Source organism: Nematostella vectensis, chromosome 11 (assembly GCF_932526225.1).
Source record: "Nematostella vectensis chromosome 11, jaNemVect1.1, whole genome shotgun sequence".
Classification (NCBI taxonomy): Eukaryota; Metazoa; Cnidaria; class Anthozoa; order Actiniaria; family Edwardsiidae; genus Nematostella; species Nematostella vectensis.
The window spans coordinates 1,048,593-1,068,903 of record NC_064044.1 but is presented as its reverse complement, the minus strand read 5'-3'; the positions used below and the strand labels follow the sequence as shown (position 1 = coordinate 1,068,903).

At 39.5% G+C, this 20,311-nt stretch overlaps 3 protein-coding genes across 4 annotated transcripts; 1 reads left to right on the top strand and 2 right to left on the bottom strand.

Moving 5' to 3' along the window:
• Positions 1 to 10: 10 nt before the first annotated feature.
• Positions 11 to 6,128, top strand: LOC5511454 (neurotrypsin). The gene is made up of 4 exons (XM_032380731.2): positions 11 to 562; positions 1,899 to 2,146; positions 2,444 to 2,558; positions 4,001 to 6,128. Exons 1-4 carry the CDS (start codon positions 496 to 498, stop codon positions 4,297 to 4,299), a joined length of 729 nt encoding a protein of 242 aa, XP_032236622.1. The 5' UTR covers positions 11 to 495; the 3' UTR covers positions 4,300 to 6,128.
• A 745-nt stretch (positions 6,129 to 6,873) lies between these two features.
• LOC5511453 (putative glycosyl hydrolase ecdE) lies at positions 6,874 to 12,836 on the bottom strand. Of its 2 annotated transcripts, none has more exons than XM_001631784.3 (3): positions 10,373 to 12,836; positions 9,980 to 10,097; positions 6,874 to 7,749 (listed from the first exon to the last, which is right to left on the bottom strand). In XM_001631784.3, exons 1-3 carry the CDS (start codon positions 10,706 to 10,708, stop codon positions 7,439 to 7,441), a joined length of 765 nt encoding a protein of 254 aa, XP_001631834.1. In that variant the 5' UTR covers positions 10,709 to 12,836; the 3' UTR covers positions 6,874 to 7,438. The 2 variants fall into 2 exon arrangements, with proteins under 2 accessions (XP_001631834.1, XP_032236630.1); XM_032380739.2 differs by having other exon boundaries at positions 12,591 to 12,836.
• A 156-nt stretch (positions 12,837 to 12,992) lies between these two features.
• Positions 12,993 to 20,301, bottom strand: LOC5511452 (survival of motor neuron-related-splicing factor 30). The gene is made up of 10 exons (XM_032380740.2): positions 20,196 to 20,301; positions 19,724 to 19,789; positions 19,172 to 19,213; positions 18,525 to 18,604; positions 18,096 to 18,183; positions 17,857 to 17,948; positions 17,267 to 17,333; positions 16,112 to 16,174; positions 15,236 to 15,334; positions 12,993 to 14,573 (listed from the first exon to the last, which is right to left on the bottom strand). The coding sequence occupies exons 1-10, from the start codon at positions 20,253 to 20,255 to the stop codon at positions 14,496 to 14,498; spliced, it is 735 nt and encodes a 244-aa protein (XP_032236631.1). The 5' UTR covers positions 20,256 to 20,301; the 3' UTR covers positions 12,993 to 14,495.
• Between the last annotated feature and the right edge of the window lie 10 nt (positions 20,302 to 20,311).

The window sequence follows — 20,311 nt, the reverse complement described above, 5'->3', positions numbered from 1 at the left end:
CTTTGGGTAAACAAACACCATCACATCTGTTCAGTTCGCACGAAAGTTTCGAAAAGTCTGCGAACTAACATTTTAAGCCCTGCGAGAAGAGTTTTCTTTTCCGTCTTCACTAGTGGTTAGCTAGTCTCTTTTTCTCTGTTCTTTCCACGGGAGAGAATCTAGGCTTTAAGCAAAGCGACGCGAATACCTTGCACGGCGAAATGACGATACCAAAAGACATAAGAAGGAAAGGTCTTTGCTCGCACGGTAATTAGGATAATTATTATTTAACGAGAATCTCAAAGCTGGAAGTTCGGCCTCTTTTAGTTCCTGGTGTCTTCTCAGCCAATCAAATCAATTGTTTCCAATTTACGGCAGCCAATCACCTTGTGCTTGGTAATGCTCCAACGCAGAACTTAAACGAATTCTCAAAACCTAGTAACATTTACTGAAGGAGATGAGGCTTGTGTTAGAATCACTAAGGACGATGTTTCCAAGAGTTTCCAAACAATCAAAATGAAGTGCTCTTTAGAGTTCTTCCAAGCAGTTGTTTTTGCGAGCTTCGCAATCAAGATTGGAAAAGGTAAGGTCGTTTATTTTAAGTTTGCTCTGATTCTTTTAACTCGGTCTAACTTTATTTAAAGAAGATTTTACAGAGCAAAAAATAAAAAATATATATATATATATAAGGGGCAGTCGCACCAGTAGCGGTATTTTTCAAGAATGCTACCGTCACCAGTCCAGCACAGAGAAAAACCACTGGACACTATCCAAAAGCTGTTTGATCGTCTTCTTGTGAGTAAATTATGGCGCGATGCAAACGGATTTCTTATCTAAATACTCTTTAAGCCGTCTATTTCGCTTTCAAGAAATGATTCCACGGTGTATTTTCACATTAAAACGAAAGTGAGACTGCCCCTTTACTAACTTGCAATAAAATTTGAATCAATTTGTAGATAAATCGATAGTTCCAAAAGTACAAAGTGTTGTGTTATATTTCTAAGTTCTTATACTCAGGTGTTAAATGTATAGTTAAACCATTTTTTCAGGGTTATAGAGGCTGTAAGCAGTAAACGGTTATATGCCTTAAGTATCGTCCTCACTCTTCGAGATTCAATATTTTTCGCGCGTTTTCTCTTAAGATTTATTTTTGATTTAACAAAAACATATATTTTTTTATAGCGTACGTGTGTCCTCTGTGCGCAACGAAACGCAGTGGTCATTCATTTTCATGACAGAAACAAAAATAACAAAAATGTCTACGTTTACAACACCCTGGTAGCGACCAAAGGGAATAATGCGTTGCGAATTCACGTAAATTTTTGAGTGACAAAATCACACCAAATAAAGACAGACACGGGGTGGGGCCTTGACTCCAGCGAAAAGAACATAAATCACACAGTGAAAATATTACCTTTCTGATAACTTTCTTGCTGATTTCTAAGTGCTAAAAAAGTTGTTTTTGTTGTTATCATTGTGTGGTTTCAGAAAATATCCATACCTCCCCCTATTGAGCTGGTCGTAGGTATGACCCCCCACCCCACCCCTCTGGAATTTCCAACCCCTTGGAAAAAGATAAAAATACAGTAGGTGTTAAGGAAAAAGGCATTTTACCCCCCTCCCCTCTGGGAATTTCTGGGCGTCTGAACCCCCCCCCCCCCCCCCCCGAAATTTCCACTCCCCTTAATAAGGGGGGTATGGATACTTTCTGGAACTACACATTTTGCCGCCAAAAGCCGGAGAGCGCTTGCGTTTGCCAACTCAAAAGTCACGTTATTACTTAGCCTATTTAAGTAAGAACCTTTTTTATTGTAAATGAGCATAAAAAGACTCGTGACTCGGGCTATGGATACAATTAGGGATCTTTCCCGAATCACACTGAATTCGCATTGTTAAATTCAAGTATACTGATTTTTAAGCCAAAAGCGGTTGCAAGAAGATGGCGTTCGAGTCAAGAATAGAGGGAAAGTACTTGAAAGATCACGTGATTGGTACATTCAAGGTCGACAAGCTTTCCAATTGTGACGTCAAATGCTACATGACTGACAAATGTCAATCAGTGAATTATGACCAGCGTACGGGTTTGTGTGAGATGAGTGCCACTAACAGGCATATGTATCCTGGGGACTTCATCAACCGCACGAATTGCATCTACGTTGGTGTAAAGGTGGGTTGAAATGCCACCAGGGGGGAGGGGGGGGGGGCTTGGGGGAGTATCACGTCAAAGCTAAAGCCTCTGGCTCTAGCGAGATCCCGAAAAAGTCTACCGTGGTGTAAGACATTTGTAAATAAGGGATCCTATCGGAGAAAAATAAACTGAGAGGATGAAATTACAATCTAATTAATATTAATATGCAACGACAGTGTTTTTTACGCTTTTCGCAGTAAAATAGAATAGAAATGACATTTAATATATATTTTCAAAGGATCGAGTAACTGTCACTTGTGCTGCATTTTTTTTCAGAATAAATGCTTCCCTTCGCCGTGTTTGTTCAATGGCTCATGCTCGCCCAATTTCATTAACAACAGTTTCACCTGCAACTGCACAGGCGGGTATAAAGGAGCAAGGTGTGAGATAGGTATGCAGAGCAACAACAACAACAACAGCAACAACAACAACAGTACTAGCAACAGCAACAGCAGTACTAGAAACAACAACAACAGTACTAGCAACAGCAACAACAGTACTAGAAACAACAACAACAGTACTAGCAACAGCAACAACAGTACTAGCAACAGCAACAACAGTACTAGCAACAGCAACAACAGTAGCAACAACAACAACAGTACTAGCAACAGCAACAACAGTACTAGCAACAGCAACAACAGTACTAGAAACAACAACAGCAGTAGCAACAACAACAACAGTACTATTAACAACAAAATAGTAGCAACAACAACAACAACAACAACAGTACTAGGTACAACAACAACAGTACTAGCAACAACAACATTACTAACAACAAAAACAACAGTAGCAACAACAACAACAACAACAGTACTAGCAACAACAATAACAACAGTACTAGTAACAACAGTACTAGCAACAGAGAGAAAATCAAATACATACGCTAACTGATTCTGACTGCGTTTTCTTGTTTTACTGTCCGCCGTTTCATGCCTTTTACTATCCAGCGTGTGACCGCTTGATTCCAAGCGAGTCGTCGCCCAGTGCATATATTTCTAGGATCTCATACAAATCAACAAAACGCTTCTTCAATATCATGTTGTATAACCTGGTGACAATGTTCCAGTTTTTTTGGCAAAACAAGAATATACCAATAAACATGTGGGGCGCGTGTGGCGCGTGTGGCGCCCCATATGTAACGGTGGCATGGTTTTAGAATGCGTCAAGTCATTCAAGCTTCTCGGAATTGTTCTTTCTGATGACTTGACGTGTGGCGCACACTGTGACCTTATAATAAAAAAAAAAGCCAACCGTAGACTATATGCCCTAAGGGTCCTAAAAAATGTGGTGTCCCGTGTGACGAACTCGTTAAGGTTTATTGCTAGAGTATGGGTGTGTGGTATTTTCAAACCTACCGTTATACCTAGTTGATGCCCTTGAGCGTGTTCAAAAGAGGGCACTTAATATAATTTATCCGTGGGTAGAATATAGTGTCTCCCTGGCTACCGCTGATTTGCCGTCACTTGATGCCAGAAGAAACGACTTCTCAACAAAGTTTATTAAGTCCTTAAACAACCAAAATCCGCTATATAACCTAATAAATTGCAGAAGATCATCTATTGTACACCCTTATGAATTAAGATTTGATCGAAGATGTAATTCAATGTAATACTAACAGAATGTCAAATTTTGTGACTGTTAAATATGCTAATTGTCTAACTGTATAGTCAATGTAACTGCGCACTCCCTGTAATTCAGTTTCCACTGCAAAAGGGTGAAATTAAACGTATCTATCTATATAAACTGATTTTTAACGGGTAGTTGCTTTAAGCGGGATAAATAGGTATATGAGATATTAATCAATGATATTGTTTCTTTGTATTGTTTTTGTAGCACCGCGTATCAGACTGTCCTTGGGCTCCTATGGTCGCGTTGAAGTCATGAAGAGAGGGGAATGGGGGACAGTTTGCGACGACCACTGGACCATGACAGAGGGTCACGTTGTATGTAGGGAGCTCGGTTACCGAGGCGCCTCGTCAGTTGAGATAGACGCTCATCATGGTGAGGGTGAAGGAAAGATCTGGATGGACGAGGTGGAGTGTGAAGGATCGGAGCTTTCCCTGCTTGACTGCCCTCATGAAACAGAGCACGACTGCGATCATTACGAGGATGCATCAGTGGTCTGTTTTTAGAGGGATAATGACTGCAAATTTAAAAGCGAATTCCAACAAGAATATGTTAGTTGGTCTACTTATAGAGAGGGGCGTATCGAAAATCTTGGGGACACGCCCCTTCTGATCATTTCTTTATGAGATAATAATCAATCTTGTTTTGAAAACTGTTTTCCAAGCTCAATCTTTCTTGCCTCCCTAGAATTGTGTGCATTAATAATTTCCACATAGACTTGAAAGAATTTGTGTTAACTGCGATTCTACTGGCTGCCAATGAAAATATACCGATGCATTAACGTTAACATGCAGTAACATCAAAGATTTTCCACTCGCACAACGTTTTTAGACCATTTTGAAAAACTAAAATTGATAATTGAAAATTGATTGATTAGCTTTAGAATAAAACTTGCGGGAGGGGGGTGTCAGCTGTGCTGATTACTAGGATATATAGTATCAGTGGTCTGTTTTTGATGGATAATTAATGCAAGTAAGAGAGGATGCCAACAAGAATGTCATTTGGTCTACTAAGGGAGACGATAAGATGCACTCCGGTCCCGCTGACTGCTGTCATGACACAGGGCTGTTATAGTCACGACGATGCAACTATGGTCTCTTGTTAGAGGGATATTAGTTACAAATCTTAGAGAGAAAAACAACAAGATTGTTACTTGGTCTAACTAAGGAGGTAATAGCAACAATAGGAACATAAGCATGTTCGGGCCAGGGCGTGGTCCGCAGGACTTTGTTAGTATAGAGAGGGTACACTCACAATGAGAAGTAAATAAGCAATTTTTGTGTATTATATACAGGGTGGATCAAACGTTCGTGCACTTTTATAAATGAGTTGATTTTATTCTTTCAAACATGAATATTTGACCACAAACCTTATTTCCAGTTTAAAAAGGTAACGAACATTGGTTAATATTCCTAAGAAGTCCTAAGATCTTGAAGGATTGAACTTTTTCCCGTCAAATGTTGCGCGCAGCGAAGACCGAAATGCACATTTCGCGCAATTTTTGTTGTTGTGAAAAGTGAGTTCTATTTGCCGAAGTTTCACGAGCATCAGGAAACGTAAAATGGAAAAAAAGTGACACCATTCTAGAGTCCAGCAGCAATTTTGAGGTCATCAGGCCATTCGTTTAGAAAAATATCACGTAAATAGCTAAAATTATCCGAAGGTCGGAGCACTGCGCCAAGAATTGGCGTTCACGGTGCGAACGATGTTGTTGACAAAGGCAGGTTGGGGAGCCCAGCAATTCTCACAAAAGTCGTCCAAAATACAATTATCAAAGCAATATACAAGCGAGGAGTTTCGATGAATTCACATGCCCAAGATCAGGTACTAAAACAAGGGTGTTCAGTGCGAATCGAAACATAACATTCATACAGACGGAACTCCTGTTCACAAAGCTAAAGTTACATACTTAAATTCATAGAAAGGGACGAACGATTAGCCAATTAATCTAACCATGAACCGGTAAAAAAGTGTTTAGGATATTTTGGACAAGTCAAGTTACAGTGATCCATCGCCAACGACGATAAAATAACTAAAGAGGTTCCTCGGCCGTTCTTCAGTGGCGAAATGTATCAGTAGAGACATTACAGGAACGTTTTTAGTTCATACCCAAACGCAAAAAAAAATTGTACCAAAGAACAAAGACAGCCACTCTGGCTATTGATTTTTTGACTTATTATCATCATATGCAACACTTGTCATGGTGCTCTTTTGTAAGACTTGCAAGAACTTTTGATCCACCCTATACAGGGGGTAGTCACGGTTAGTAATTTAGTTTTATAGTGGAGACAGTCACAGCTCTTTCATCATATGAAAATAAAAGCTATGCATTGTATAGCTGGTGTATTTGGCGGATCATCCGATGCAGTTCATTACATATGATCGCGCTATTTCTGTGATTGCCATTTTAATTGAATTTAAATTTTAAAGTCCGTAACTCTGGACATACTTTGAAGGTAGCACGCTGAATTTTCTTATTTGGCGAGAAAACCTCCTGGGGGGGGGGGTCGCCACCGCCACCGCCATCAACACTATCATCACCATCACCAACAGCCTCATAACCATCATCATCACCATCACCGTCACTGTCACCATTACCATCACCAACACCCTCATAACCATCACCATCACCATCACCACCACCATCACCAGCACCATCATCTCACAAAATAACCATCACTATCACCATCACCGTCACCAACATCCTCATAACCATCACCATTACCCTCACCACCACCATCACCATCACCAACATCGTCATCACAACTATCATCATCAGCACCATCAGCAGCACCATCATTAACATCATCTCACAAAATAACCATCATCATCACTATCATTATGATAATAATCGTTATCATGTTCATCGTAATCTCCGTCATATCACAATCAAAATTATAATCTTCAGAGTCGTCGACATCATCATCATAATCGCCATAGTTATTTCTATCATCACAATCATCATCGTTATTTTTTTTTCAAAAATCCCTAGCATTTAGGGATTTTTTTACATTTATTTGACCCCAAACAAAGAATTTACAAGTAATAGACTCAAAAAGGAAGAAAAAGACCTCATGCAATAATTATTTGATTTACTTTATTTTATTTTATTTGCTTTAAGGTACAGTGGAAAATGGTGAAAGCGTGCGTTCTAGGATACCGCCTGAATTGGCGAAAACGGTCCACCTAGTGATATTCTTCATTCTAGCATTTTCTAGCATTCTCTTATTACGAGTTGTAAACCGTTGCTCACGGGAGACTTCTAATTTCAACCTTTCTAAGGACAGGTATCGGTCACGTGATCGAAGTTAATGTCACCCTTTCTAAGGATAGGTATCGGTCACGTGATCGAAATTGATGTCACCCTTTCTAAGGACAGGTTTCGGTCACGTGATCGAGGCTAATGTCACCCTTTCTAAGGACAGGTATCGGTCACGTGATCGAAGTTAATGTCACCCTTTCTAAGAACAGGTATCGGTCACGTGATCGAGGCTAATGTCACCCTTTCTAAGGACAGGTATCGGTCACGTGATCGAAGTTAATGTCACCCTTTCTAAGGACAGGTATCGGTCACGTGATCGAGGCTAATGTCACCCTTTCTAAGAACAGGTATCGGTCACGTGATCGAGGCTAATGTCACCCTTTCTAAGGACAGGAATCGGTCACGTGATCGAAGTTAATGTGACCCCAGTTTCCCGAAGACGCATCTACCAACCGCACATGCGCAGTACGGCCCAGGTATGCGCTGACATCCCATGATGCTTTTCCCATGGTCTCGCTTTGGCAATAGCCATCCGCCTTCTTTATGCCGGTAGACTTGTGAACTACAGCGCCATCAATCAACAACTCAGCTCGCTCGTAGTTCACGTCGCAGCCGCCTCCGATCATGAAGGACAGTGTGGGGCCAAGGAACTTGAAGGGAGGGGAGGTGAGGGTGCCAGTTGGGGTATCGAGGACTGTCGGAAAAAATGGATGTTTATGCTCAGATCATCAAATATAGAGTATAGCAAACAAAAGTGCCTAAATCGCATTGCTTTAAAATTACCTCTGATGTATATCTTCCTTAAAAATAATCACTCTATAGGTCTGCGAATATCACTCTATAGGTCTGCGAATATCACTCTATAGGTCTGCGAATATCACTCTATAGGTCTGCGAATATCACTCTATAGGTCTGCGAATATCACTCTATAGGTCTGCGAATATCACTCTATAGGTCTGCGAATATCACTCTATAGGTCTGCGAATATCACTCTATAGGTCTGCGAATATCACTCTATAGGTCTGCGAATATCACTCTATAGGTCTGCGAATATCACTCTATAGGTCTGCGAATATCACTCTATAGGTCTGCGAATATGTTACTCTTAACCCTATTAAGACCCCCCCCCCCCTCCGGGAAAATTGCAATAACGTCTGAACCATGGCAGCTAAGAGGCCAAAACTTGGTGACTTTTCCTAAAATCTATCTGCGGACGTTTTGATGCCATTGACATGTCGAGGAGACGCTCCATGTTACAATGGCAACCGTTTTTTCGCACCTTAGTTTTCCAAAAACTAAAAAGTAGTGAATTTTTCATATTTTAGTCCTATTTCTCAGATCTACATGCCTGTTTTGACTTTATAAGTTTGTTTAGGTGACAAGTTTCAAAACAGCGCTAGAATATTTTTCACCTCGGATATTTGTGGGGCAGGGGTGGGTAAATTTTGCTCTCTCAAAGCTGTTGTTAAAAATGGCACTAGATTGACTAGCTAATATTTTGCATTTTTCATTACTATGAGCAGTAATACATGTATATTTTTTTCTGTATAATACCAGATTTTTTGGAGGCAAAAATCACAGAATCCAAGATGGCGGATTCAAGATGGCGGACCCAAGATGGCAGAAATTCTAACAAAGATTGATTATAAAAGTTTTTATGGCCTTTTTGCATTGTAAAGCTGTAAGAACGTAGATTCTGGCATATCTGAATGATGCAAGATGATTTCAACCCGATATCTGATAATTTAGGGAATATCTAAAAATCGTATTTATGAGGGCAATGTGACGTCATAATTGATTCAACAGCACACAGAATAGGGCGTGAGGATTCTTTGCATACTGGTGATCATTGTCTGTAATTTGATGGCCAAATTTAAACAACAAGCAGGTGAAATGGATTATCAAGAATGATAATAAAAAATAAAGCTAACAATAATGCACAAACAGACAGAGAATAAAAGAGAATAAAAAGGAAGTAAACATAACGATGAAAACGAGCAGAACAATATTACACAAATTACAAAAAACTGTGACGACTGATCGTACGGTTGCTATATGATGTCACTACGATCGTAAAGATCCTTAAGGCCTACTGCTTTAAAAGTGGTAATATATATTCAAAGAAACACGATTACAACAAGCGCCAATCTTGTTATTTTAGTTACTGTTATGACGTAAGTAATTGCGCTACGATCACAAGGATCCCTGGCATTGGCCATAGCCCTAATGATTGTTGTTTTAACAGCTACGATCGCTAATATCCCTGCGATAGCTACGATACCTCCATTGGCCATAGCCCTAATGATTGTTGTTTTAACAGCTGCGATCGCTAGTATCCCTGCGATAGCTACGATACTGCCATTGGCCATAGCCCTAATGATTGTTGTTTTAACAGCTGCGATCGCTAGTATCCCTGCGATAGCTACGATACTGCCATTGGCCATAGCCCTAATGATTGTTGTTTTAACAGCTGCGATCGCTAATATCCCTGCGATAGCTACGATACTGCCATTGGCCATAGCCCTAATGATTGTTGTTTTAACAGCAACGATCGCTAGTATCCCTGCGATACTTACGATACTGCCATTGGCCATAGCCCTAATGATTGTTGTTTTAACAGCTAGGATCCCTGCGATACTTACGATACTGCCATTGGCCATAGCCCTAATGATTGTTGTTTTAACAGCTAGGATCCCTGCGATAGCTACGATACTGCCATTGGCCATAGCCCTAATGATTGTTGTTTTAATAGCTACGATCGCTAGTATCCCTGCGATACTTACGATACTGCCATTGGCCATAGCCCTAATGATTGTTGTTTTAACAGCTAGGATCCCTGCGATACTTACGATACTGCCATTGGCCATAGCCCTAATGATTGTTGTTTTAATAGCTACGATCGCTAAGATCCCTGCGATACTTACGATAGTGACACACGTCGCCCGTATGGCTTGCTGGGCAGGTGCAGCTAAACAGCTCTCCGCCATTCTCGAGCGGGGAACACACTCCGCCGTTTTTGCAAGGGTTGTCTGTGCATTTGGTCTGTAAAAAAAAACAACAACGGGTGTAACAAGTGGGTTAATTGGTGGGAATAATTGTTCCCATAACTCACATAACTGCTATTCCAATTTTTACCTAATCATACCTGTGTTGGATACAACTTGTCCTTGACACAGATTTTCAGTGAAAATAATATTATCCAAACTTAAAGATGGATACACTATAGCGATCAAGCTCTTTTAAAAAGATTGGAAACAGATTGGCAAACGTGTTTTTTTTTATAAAAATTTTTTTTTTCATTCATTCATTTTACGAACCATAAGCCGATAACTTTGAAAGGTACTGTTGTCCACGAGAAAGTTGGCATAGTCAGATTTCCCGAAGTTCAGGAACTCGCAAGTCAAGTCTTTCTCTTTTTTCTCGGCATTGAAGGCGAAGCAGCCGTTCAGGTAGAGGCATTCAAAGAGACACGAAGTGAGATTTGCCATCAAAGCACTGTATATAACAGCTCCAGATTTCCTAAATGCCTTACTTCCGTCATCCAGGAACTGGCCAAATGTCCAATCGCCGTCTCTCATGAAAAACTCAGTCACACCATGCTTCACAAATACGGTTCCCAACAGAAAAAGCAGAACTTGCCTTTTTAGATCCATGGCAGTCTCTGTTTGACTGCCTTTATAATTGCCCTTCTTTTATAATTGATGTTAACATATAGCACAGTAGGAAGACTTATAAACAATATTTTCGCTAGTTATCAGAAAGCAAAATTCTTCTTGACTTCAAGCAGGCAATCCCTCTAAGACCCTCATCAACGTTGTCTACCGTCGTTCTTGACTTCTCGACCCTTCATCTGAACTCTTAACTAATTAATCTTTCTATTTTGGTGCAATGTTGTTCTTTAAATGCATAAAAGGAAAACCGTATAATTTATTAACGTCAATTCTAAAAGCATATTCTTTGCGGTCGTTTGTTTATAGAAGCTACCTTAACAACGCGAAAATAGAAGCTACCTTAACATTCCCGAAAAGTCTCCCAGCAGAGAGGAAAATCTCCGTGTAAGTTCCGTCGCATCTTTTATCATCATTCGCCTTTGTTATCATCGAACTTGCTTGCCCTAATTAAACTTTCAAGTTACTAGTTAAAACTATAGCTTGTATTTCTAATTGGGTAAATCATTATAGATACTACTACTAGCAGCTACAGCAGCTGTTGGAGAACAATGTACCCGAGTGAAGTTAGCGGGCAGCTCGCAACTCGGTGAAGTTAGCGGGCATCTGTCACGCAGGTATACATTAGTCAAATATGTAGTGAAGATATATTTAGCATCTAGAAATTATATACTAATTAGCTGCATTTTAAGAGTTTGACTGAAAAAATGGTTGGAATTCTGCCAACCATATTAATCACGTGTGTATTGCCATGCGCACTAGCAGTGTAACACGTTAGTGTGTGACATCGGTAGCCTTAGCAACATTGTAAACATTAGGTAAGTCACGGTAGCCCAAGGGTAACAAACCGACACACCCATGGGGGGGGGGGGGGGGGTTCGTTCCTCGGACGCCAACTGGCTAAGCCTAAAAGCTTTCCATGGCTGTCAGTGTCGTACTAACTAAAGGATGCCGCCATAGGAGTATATAAGGGGTGCGTACTGAAGCCCCAACACACTTGTGAAACACATAGGAACAACATAGGAACACATGTGCATGACATGACGGAAAAACCTGGAAAATTCGCAATTCGAGATAGAGAAAGAAGACACAATTTCTTACAATGGCCATCGATTCCTTGTATTCCAGACTGATTTTTGAAACACAAATAACGTGAGGCCGAAATGCACATACCCAGATTTTTGCTTTTTAAGATATGTTTTTCTTGATCACCTTTGCGCTTTGTATGAGCTCAGGGACGAAAAGCTCAAATTTCAATGTCACTTTAAAAAAAGTCGCATCAATTTAAAAAAAGTCGCGTTTGATACTTTGTTTGCTATTACTCACTTAGTACTTAGAGAAATTTTCTGCCTTATTAGATCTGAAATGAGCTTATTTGAAGCGTTAAGTCATGTTTTTCCGTCATGTCCATGTGCATAGGAACACATGTGCAACATTGGCACATTCTAAATTGGATCGCACCAGAGATTTACAAGCACTTTGAGGGTTTAGAGCTGAAACTTAAAATATGTTTCATATTATGGTAAGGTATAAATCAACACAAGGTTGAAACGGTATGTTAAACGCCTCTGAGAAACAGAGTGGTTGCGCTGATGTATTGAGCGTTAGCCCTTCGTCCTTTTGCTCCTACCCGACGAAATACAACAGCGATATTATAGATGGCACAGCTTTGTTTGCATTTCCAGTAATGAAACTGTCAATCTTGCCTTTTCAACTTCACAAATGCAAGGCGTCTCCGGTGAGGTTTCAAATTCCAATATGGCGTACTGTAATCACAGCCTGAGAAGTCTTACCAGGAATTGGAGGTTGGTCCAGTAAAAATAGGAAAAAGAAATAAAAAATAACTGGAAAAAAATGTGCTTTTTACCTGTGAACGAACCTTGGTATTCATGAAAAAGTAAAGACCACACACATCCACGTGCACCATTAACTAGCCGGTTAAAGGGGCACTGTCACAGTAAGAGCTTTTCAATAGCTCTCTGGCCCGGAAACAATGAACTTCAGTCTAATTCTAATATTGACTTATGAGCCTTTGGTACATGTGGGAGACTTAAATTCTAAGGAAATGAACACAAACTGTCTATAAGCATAGTTTTCAATATAATATTGCATATTATTTAATAAGGTATTGACAGCTTTTAAAAAGTTCAACTGTTTGTAGACACTTAAAAGCCTACAATAAACACTGACTCCAGACATGCGCAGTGGCATGACGCTGCCCCTTTATGGATCAATAGCTTTAATAAACTGTAGAAAGAACACAGCAAACGACAGCTAAAACTTTATTTACAAAAAGCATGACATTTTAGACTGACGCTACTTATATAGGGGGCCGATTTCTTTATGGGATTCCAAAGAGTGTGTGTGTGTGTGTGTGGGGGGGGGGGGGGGGGGGCTCTCCCATTTCGAGCACTTTTTAAAATAAGATAAGCTTCAAACATTATGTAAAACGAGCAAAAAGTAACAAGATAATTGCAAATTAACTTACGCGAGCAAAAGCATTCAAAACCACAGGCCCATTATCCCGAGAACGGACCAGTGAAATAATGTGTAAGGAGGAGGATATGAAGAGCCAAATACAACCCCTTCCGTTGAAGACATTTAAAAGCGACATAGTAAAACAGTTAGGATGTTATTGCATTTGTCAACATCATTTCGTGTGTTTAACTGGTGGTGTATGGAAGTAGTGTAGTAGTGTATGGTGGAGTAGTCTGTGTGAGTCTATTATGCATTTTCAGATTCCTCAGGCATGGAACATGAGTGGCCCTTGAGCTTCAGTTCCAAACAGACATTACAAAAATACCAGTACAATCATGAAAAATTCGATAGTTTTTTGCACTGTTATATTGTAAACGCCAGGGAAACTAACTGGTATGCATATGATATTGGTTTTAGAGGCCCCCTGCTGTTTTATGACTGCTTCGTCTGTATACCCAAAAGTCCAAGTGGGATCCAAAACATACTCCTATGCTCTGCTTTTCTCTTGAGTTTGATAACTCTAGTAAGGTGGTTTAAGGGATAAAATTAGTGTATTCTAAGGGCATGCTCTATGTATATGCCCTGTTTTAGAAATCCCGTCATCTGCCCAAGCTATATCCCTCTTTGGGCAGAAACATGCATCTGCATACAGCTGCATATATGTACATATCTAGTTAGTCATAGCTATACAAGTCTCTCCATAGCTATACAACTCTCTCCATAGCTATACAACTCTCTCCATAGCTATACAAGTCTCCCCATAGCTATACAACTCTCTCCATAGCTATACAACTCTAACCATAGCTATACAACTCTCTTCATAGCTATACAACTCTCTCCATAGCTATACAACTCTCTCCATAGCTATACAACTCTCTCCATAGCTATACAACTCTCTCCATAGCTATACAACTCTCTCCATAGCTATACAACTCTCCCCATAGCTATACAACTATCTCCATAGCTATACAACTCTAACCATAGCTATACAACTCTCTTCATAGCTATACAACTCTCTCCATAGCTATACAACTCTCTCCATAGCTATACAAGTTTCCCTATAGCTATACAAGTCTCCCCATAGCTATACAAGTCTCCCCATAGCTATACAAGTCTCCCCATAGCTATACAAGTCTCCCCATAGCTATACAACTCTCTCCATAGCTATACAACTCTCTCCATAGCTATACAACTCTCTTCATAGCTATACAAGTCTCCCCATAGCTATACAACTCTCCACATAGCTATACAAGTCTCCCTTCCCCCTCTCCCCCCCCCCCATGCTTAGCTCATGCTATTTCTTGTAGACCACTTTGTCTTGCTTGAACGATGTCATCGGCTTGTCACCAATCCCGCACGTTCCAACACCCACCTATACAGGGAATAACAGGATATAATAACACAATATGAAAACAAGGGACGTCCCGACAGCCACCTACAGTATACAGAGAATAACAGGATATAATAACAGAAAATGGATACTGTGCAAAGCCTCGTAACAAAACTCATTTAAACAGGACATACACACACAAGAAATAAATCTTGGCCGAATCTTGTGAAATCATCTTATTCAACCAGCACAATCTTGGGCAACATTAATGCAATGCCAGGGGCGGATCCAGGATTTCAAAATGGGGGGTGGAAAATGGCCAGATAGACAGCATATAATTGATCAAGTGGTTCTTGGTGGATCACTACATATATCTTACAATACTTCACGCTAAATTGGATTTGTCGCGCCAGACAAGTCTCTTAGACATTTATTTTCTTCAAACAAAGTGAATTTTCAATTTTTTTGCTCAAAAAGGGGGGTGGATATCCACCCAATCCACCCCCCCTGTATCCGCCCCTGAACGCAAAGCCTGTAGTACAATGTAACAATACCAGACTCTTAGATTAAGGGATGCACATATTAAATGCATATTGCTTTATGCTTGATATATTGCACACGTATTCTTCGTCAATTCTTACAGATATATATATTATATATATAGATATTATATCTTCACTATTGCCTATCTATGGTAGTCTTACCCTTCCGTTGAGTGTTTCCGGTGACGCGAAAATGCTTTTCTTTGTAACCCCTTTTAAATTCTTTGGCAGTTTGGACTTGGTTGAGCTTGAACTACTTCCCTGTAACACAATACAACAGCATTCAGATCAACCGACAGACAGACAGATTGACATACAACAGATGGGCGGGCAGACAGACAGATTGACAGACAACGGGTGGACAGACAGACAGATTGATAGATAACAGACAGGCTAGCAGACAAACAGATTGACAGACAACAGACGGACGGGCAGACAGACAACAGGGGGGCGGGCAGACAGACGGATTTATAGATAACAGACGGGCTAGCAGACAAACAGATTGACAGACAACAGACGGACGGGTAAACAGACAGATTAATAGATAACAGATTAGCTAGCAGACAGACAGATTGAGAGACAACAGATGGGCGGGCAGACAGACAGATTGACAGACAACAGACGGGCGGACAGACGGATTGACAGACAACAGACGGGCGGGCAGCAGACAGACAGATTGACAGACAACAGGAGGGCGGGCAGACAGACAGATTGACAGACAACAGACGGATTGGCAGACAGACAGATTGACAGACAACAGGGGGTGGGCAGACAGACAGATTGACAGAAAACAGATGGACGGGCAGACAGACAGATTGACAGAAAACAGGTGGACGGGCAGACAGACAGATTGATAGATAACAGGAGGGTGGGCAGACAGACAGATTGACAGACAACAGGAGGGCGGGCGGGCAGACAGATTGACAGACAACAGGAGGGTGGGCAGATAGACAGATTGACAGACAACAGGAGAGTTGGCAGACAGACAGATTGACAGACAACAGGAGGGCGGGCAGACAGACAGATAAAACAACAAACCTTGGAGTTGTTGAAGAAGTCTAGCCATCTGTTCTTTTCCCCCTCTCTTTGTTCCTCTAGTTCCTATTATAAGAGAAAAGAACTGTTTTTCGAACGCAAAGTTACAAATAGTGAATAGCAAACCTTTTTTTATTTATCTCATACATACTAAGGCTTACAGTATGCATGGAAATCTTATTTAGTAAATTCTTATTCATGAGCTGAATTTAGCCAATCAGAGAGATTTTTTTTAAAAAAAAATACCATTTGTGATTCTGATTGGAGGAACAATGTTTTTCACGAGTGATCAATTTTTGTTCGCCAAATCAGAAACAAGAGTGGCAAATGCATATGGCTGCCAACAAAGTAAGTGGTGTCAAAATTTGTTGATTATATAAATTCACACTTAAACACGAAACCGTGCTATAAAAGGGTAAGGACCGCCCACAATTGACACCTTTTGAATTCAAATCTGAAGTAAAGATGGCCGGTGCTAACGGAACTCAAAACGTGAAAATAAATGTCTTCGATTTGCTTATATATCATACAATTCAGAGGCAAAAATAAAACATATTTAGGCACTTAAAGTAGACCCATGCATCACATGTGAAATCTAGAAGCATAAGAGGAGCTGAGTATTTCGAAAATTTGACCGAGAATTGCATTGAATTCGAATTACGTGCTGATTCTCCCGGCCATTCATGAATCATCTTTAGCTCCTCCATGTCTACGAGCCCACAATGTCTTTACAGAATAAAACATGTGTACAAATGTCCCTCAGGATTAGGGTTGAGCTATTAAACCAACACAAAAGAATTTCAGGACATTATTTATTGATTTTCTGAAACATATCTGACATACGAATTGCGCTAAACAAGAGGAGAGTTGTCAAATTACAAAGCCTCTAATGATAATTACTGTATTCTTTTGAAAGTTTGCTTTCAAAAACCTAAGTATCTTTGAGATAAATAAACTACAGACTGAAAAATATTTAGTACAAATTTTATTAACACTTTTAATGCATATCAGAAAACACACTCGCTTGTTCCTTGTTATGTATGTAGATACTTCTTAATTTGTGCATAAAAAATGTATGCATGAATTTTATATTTATTGAAGTTATCTCTATATCAGTGTTTTGTGAAATTAATGGATAATACCATAATAGTTTGGTACCTTCATTCTCAGTTGTTTCTTGGCCATTTTCTTCCGTTTCTGTTCTCTTAGTTGATCCTTTTCTTTCCTAAGACATACAAAATAAACATGTCTAAACAATATTCATTTGAGCAGGGACTGGGGAGCATAGTGAAAAGTGGGTGGGTTGAAAATTGAAAAAAAAAATTCATATTGAAAAATCAAAAAAGGAATAAATAGGGGTTATTTGCTGGGGGAGGGCCGTATCGTGAAATACCAGACCAAGGTCTTGAAAAATCTACTATTTTTAAGGCTGAGATCACAGTATTTCACGATACAGACCATCTTTAACCCGGGAAAAAAACTTTTTTTTCTAGCTCCAGCGAAAACATCTCAATCTCCGGACCGCTCTATTAGTCAATAGGAATGCAGGATTCATTACCGTGAACGCTAAAAAAATTAAATCATTGCATTTTCATGGTATTTGTTTGTGTCACAAAAGTGGTGGGCCCAATCCCCTCCCCTCCCCTGTGCCTGTTTAGATGGAAACATGGAATTACATAAAGCAATAGGAATAAGAAAAGAAATGTTAAAAGTGCAGAAATTATAGCTCAAGTAAAACTTAAAGATACCTGGATATTTTTTTACTTGAACTGGATTCTTGATTATCACTGGGTCTCTTGTCACCGGCGGAAGCTGCAGATATATCTTTTAATGAATCTAGCTGGATAGGAAAACCAAATAAAGATGATCTTTTAGTGATTCTAGCTGAACAGGAAAAACAAATGAACATGATCACATGAGACGGTACATGAGACAATTCCTTACCACCTGATCCACAGACAAAGCAGAACAAAAATGCTGTACAAACCTTAACAATTTCTGTGTTTCCGTAATCAAAGGTGACAGTGCATGTTGAAAGGTCATCTGATATGAGGTCAATAGTGGCAGGGTAGTAGCTGAAAATAGGAGTTGAAATATTATAATACCATCTGCAACTTGGACACATGGTAACAGGGTTTAAGCCAAGCTACTGCAATTGTCAATATTCTGTGAACTCTCATCACATTTCCAACTGCAAAACCATTTTTTAAATTTTAAAATGGTTTTGCAGTTGTAAATAACCGTTTAAAACAAAAAATAAAATGGTTTTGCAGTTGGAAATTATTGCCCAAGGTTCAAAGAATACTGACAGCTGCAAGCACTTGGCTAAAACCCTGTCATGTGCAAGTTGCGACTGCTTGTTTGATGACGTTGTTTGTTTGTTTGTTGAACAAAATCACGATTTTGATGTTCTTACTTGCCATCCTGTGTCCAAACAGCTTGGCATCTGTGTCCAACCTTCCACTTAGCGTTGGGTAGCTCTGCCTCGGGAACTTTCTGTACAAATATACATAAAAACAGCTAGAGAGTTGCAGATCTTAACGGATGGAAAGGCACTGAATGCATAGTCACAAGAAACATGTTAGCCAGTTCCATAAGAATATAGGGAGTAATGTACTATTCATCTGCAACCCTAATGGCATTCAGGGATTTTGCGATGTACAGTAGCCAGTTTTACATGAATAGAGTAAGGGAGACTAGTTTCAGGAATCCTAATATACAGTACCTAAAGATAACTCTCGGCCATTTTCTCATTGTTATACGAAGACCAATGATACAGTATATGTACACAATACAAATTATACAAAGAATCCATTTCAATCTGTGAATTCAAGTCATATGACTGAGATATTTTCTAATACTTTTGATGTGTACATGGCTATTTTAAAATAATTTCTTTTACAAATATAAACAATAGAGTGGTTGACTGACTATCTGTAATACAATACAGTGTTCTTTAAAGAATAAATGGAAAACAGAAAAAAAGCCATATCATTTTTTCCATATTTCCTAAAATATCGGTACATCACTTTGAAATGATAAGGAAAAATGTAGAACACTTACCACATTAACTTTCAACAGATCCAAAGTCAAATTAATAACTTCCTGTGAACAACAACAAAATACACCTCAATATCAGGCAAGTTTGCAATGTAAAAATCCATTGTATTCCATTGTATATAACCTATATACAGTGCCTCATAGTCGTCAAACAGACGCATGTATGGTAACCTATATACAGTGCCTCATAGTTATCAAACAGATGCATGTATGGTAACCTATATACAGTGCCTCAAAGTCGTCAAACAGATGCATGTATGGTAACCTATATACAGTGCCTCATAGTTATCAAACAGATGCATGTATGGTAACCTATATACAGTGCCTCATAGTTGTGCCTCATTGTTGTGTTTGATAAACACCTTGCATTGACTAGTGTTGGGTTTAAATCTTGAAATCAAGTTTTCCAATTTGCATCACTTGTGTTTCATTTGGCCACTTAATGCAAGCTAGTGCAAGTCAAAACTTGTTACTTGCACTGACTTGTGTCTTGTTTGGCCAAGGAAATAGATGATTGTCTGGGATATGAATACTATATTGTATACTTTTCCTCACCTCTAAATCCTGTTTTAACTTCAACAACTCCTCGTTATCAGGATCTGTTGTAAGAGCAGCATCAACCTTTCGAGTAAAGAACCCGATTATTTGGTTATTACAAATTGTTTCTTACATCAAACATTATAAGAAACATCGCAATGGCCGCTTTTACAAAACTTCCTCTGTAAGGAATTCAAGAAACGTCAGTGTCAAGTTTGTTTATATTGCAAAGTTGTAAAATAAACGGGTTCATTCCTACCCCAATCACCCGTTGAACTGTATTTTGGGCCAAAACCTTCCGACTATTCAATTTCACAGACGAAAAAGAGCATTCTCTATCAAAGACGATGCCAAAATTTGGCATTTTCGAACAATTTTATCAGAGTTTAAACATCGTTAGTTTCGACCAAATCATAAAAGTCGACCATATCTAGTTTTCTCTAAGTTTGTAAATTGTGTTCAGTTTCTTTACGCATCGTAGAATGATTACCTGACTGAGTTGAGCGCGATATTGAGTAAGATTTGTCTGGAGTTCTTTCGGATCCGCCATATTGAAAAGCTTCCTGTTTCACCAGAACGAGGCGGATGCGAGGTTCTGGATCAGCA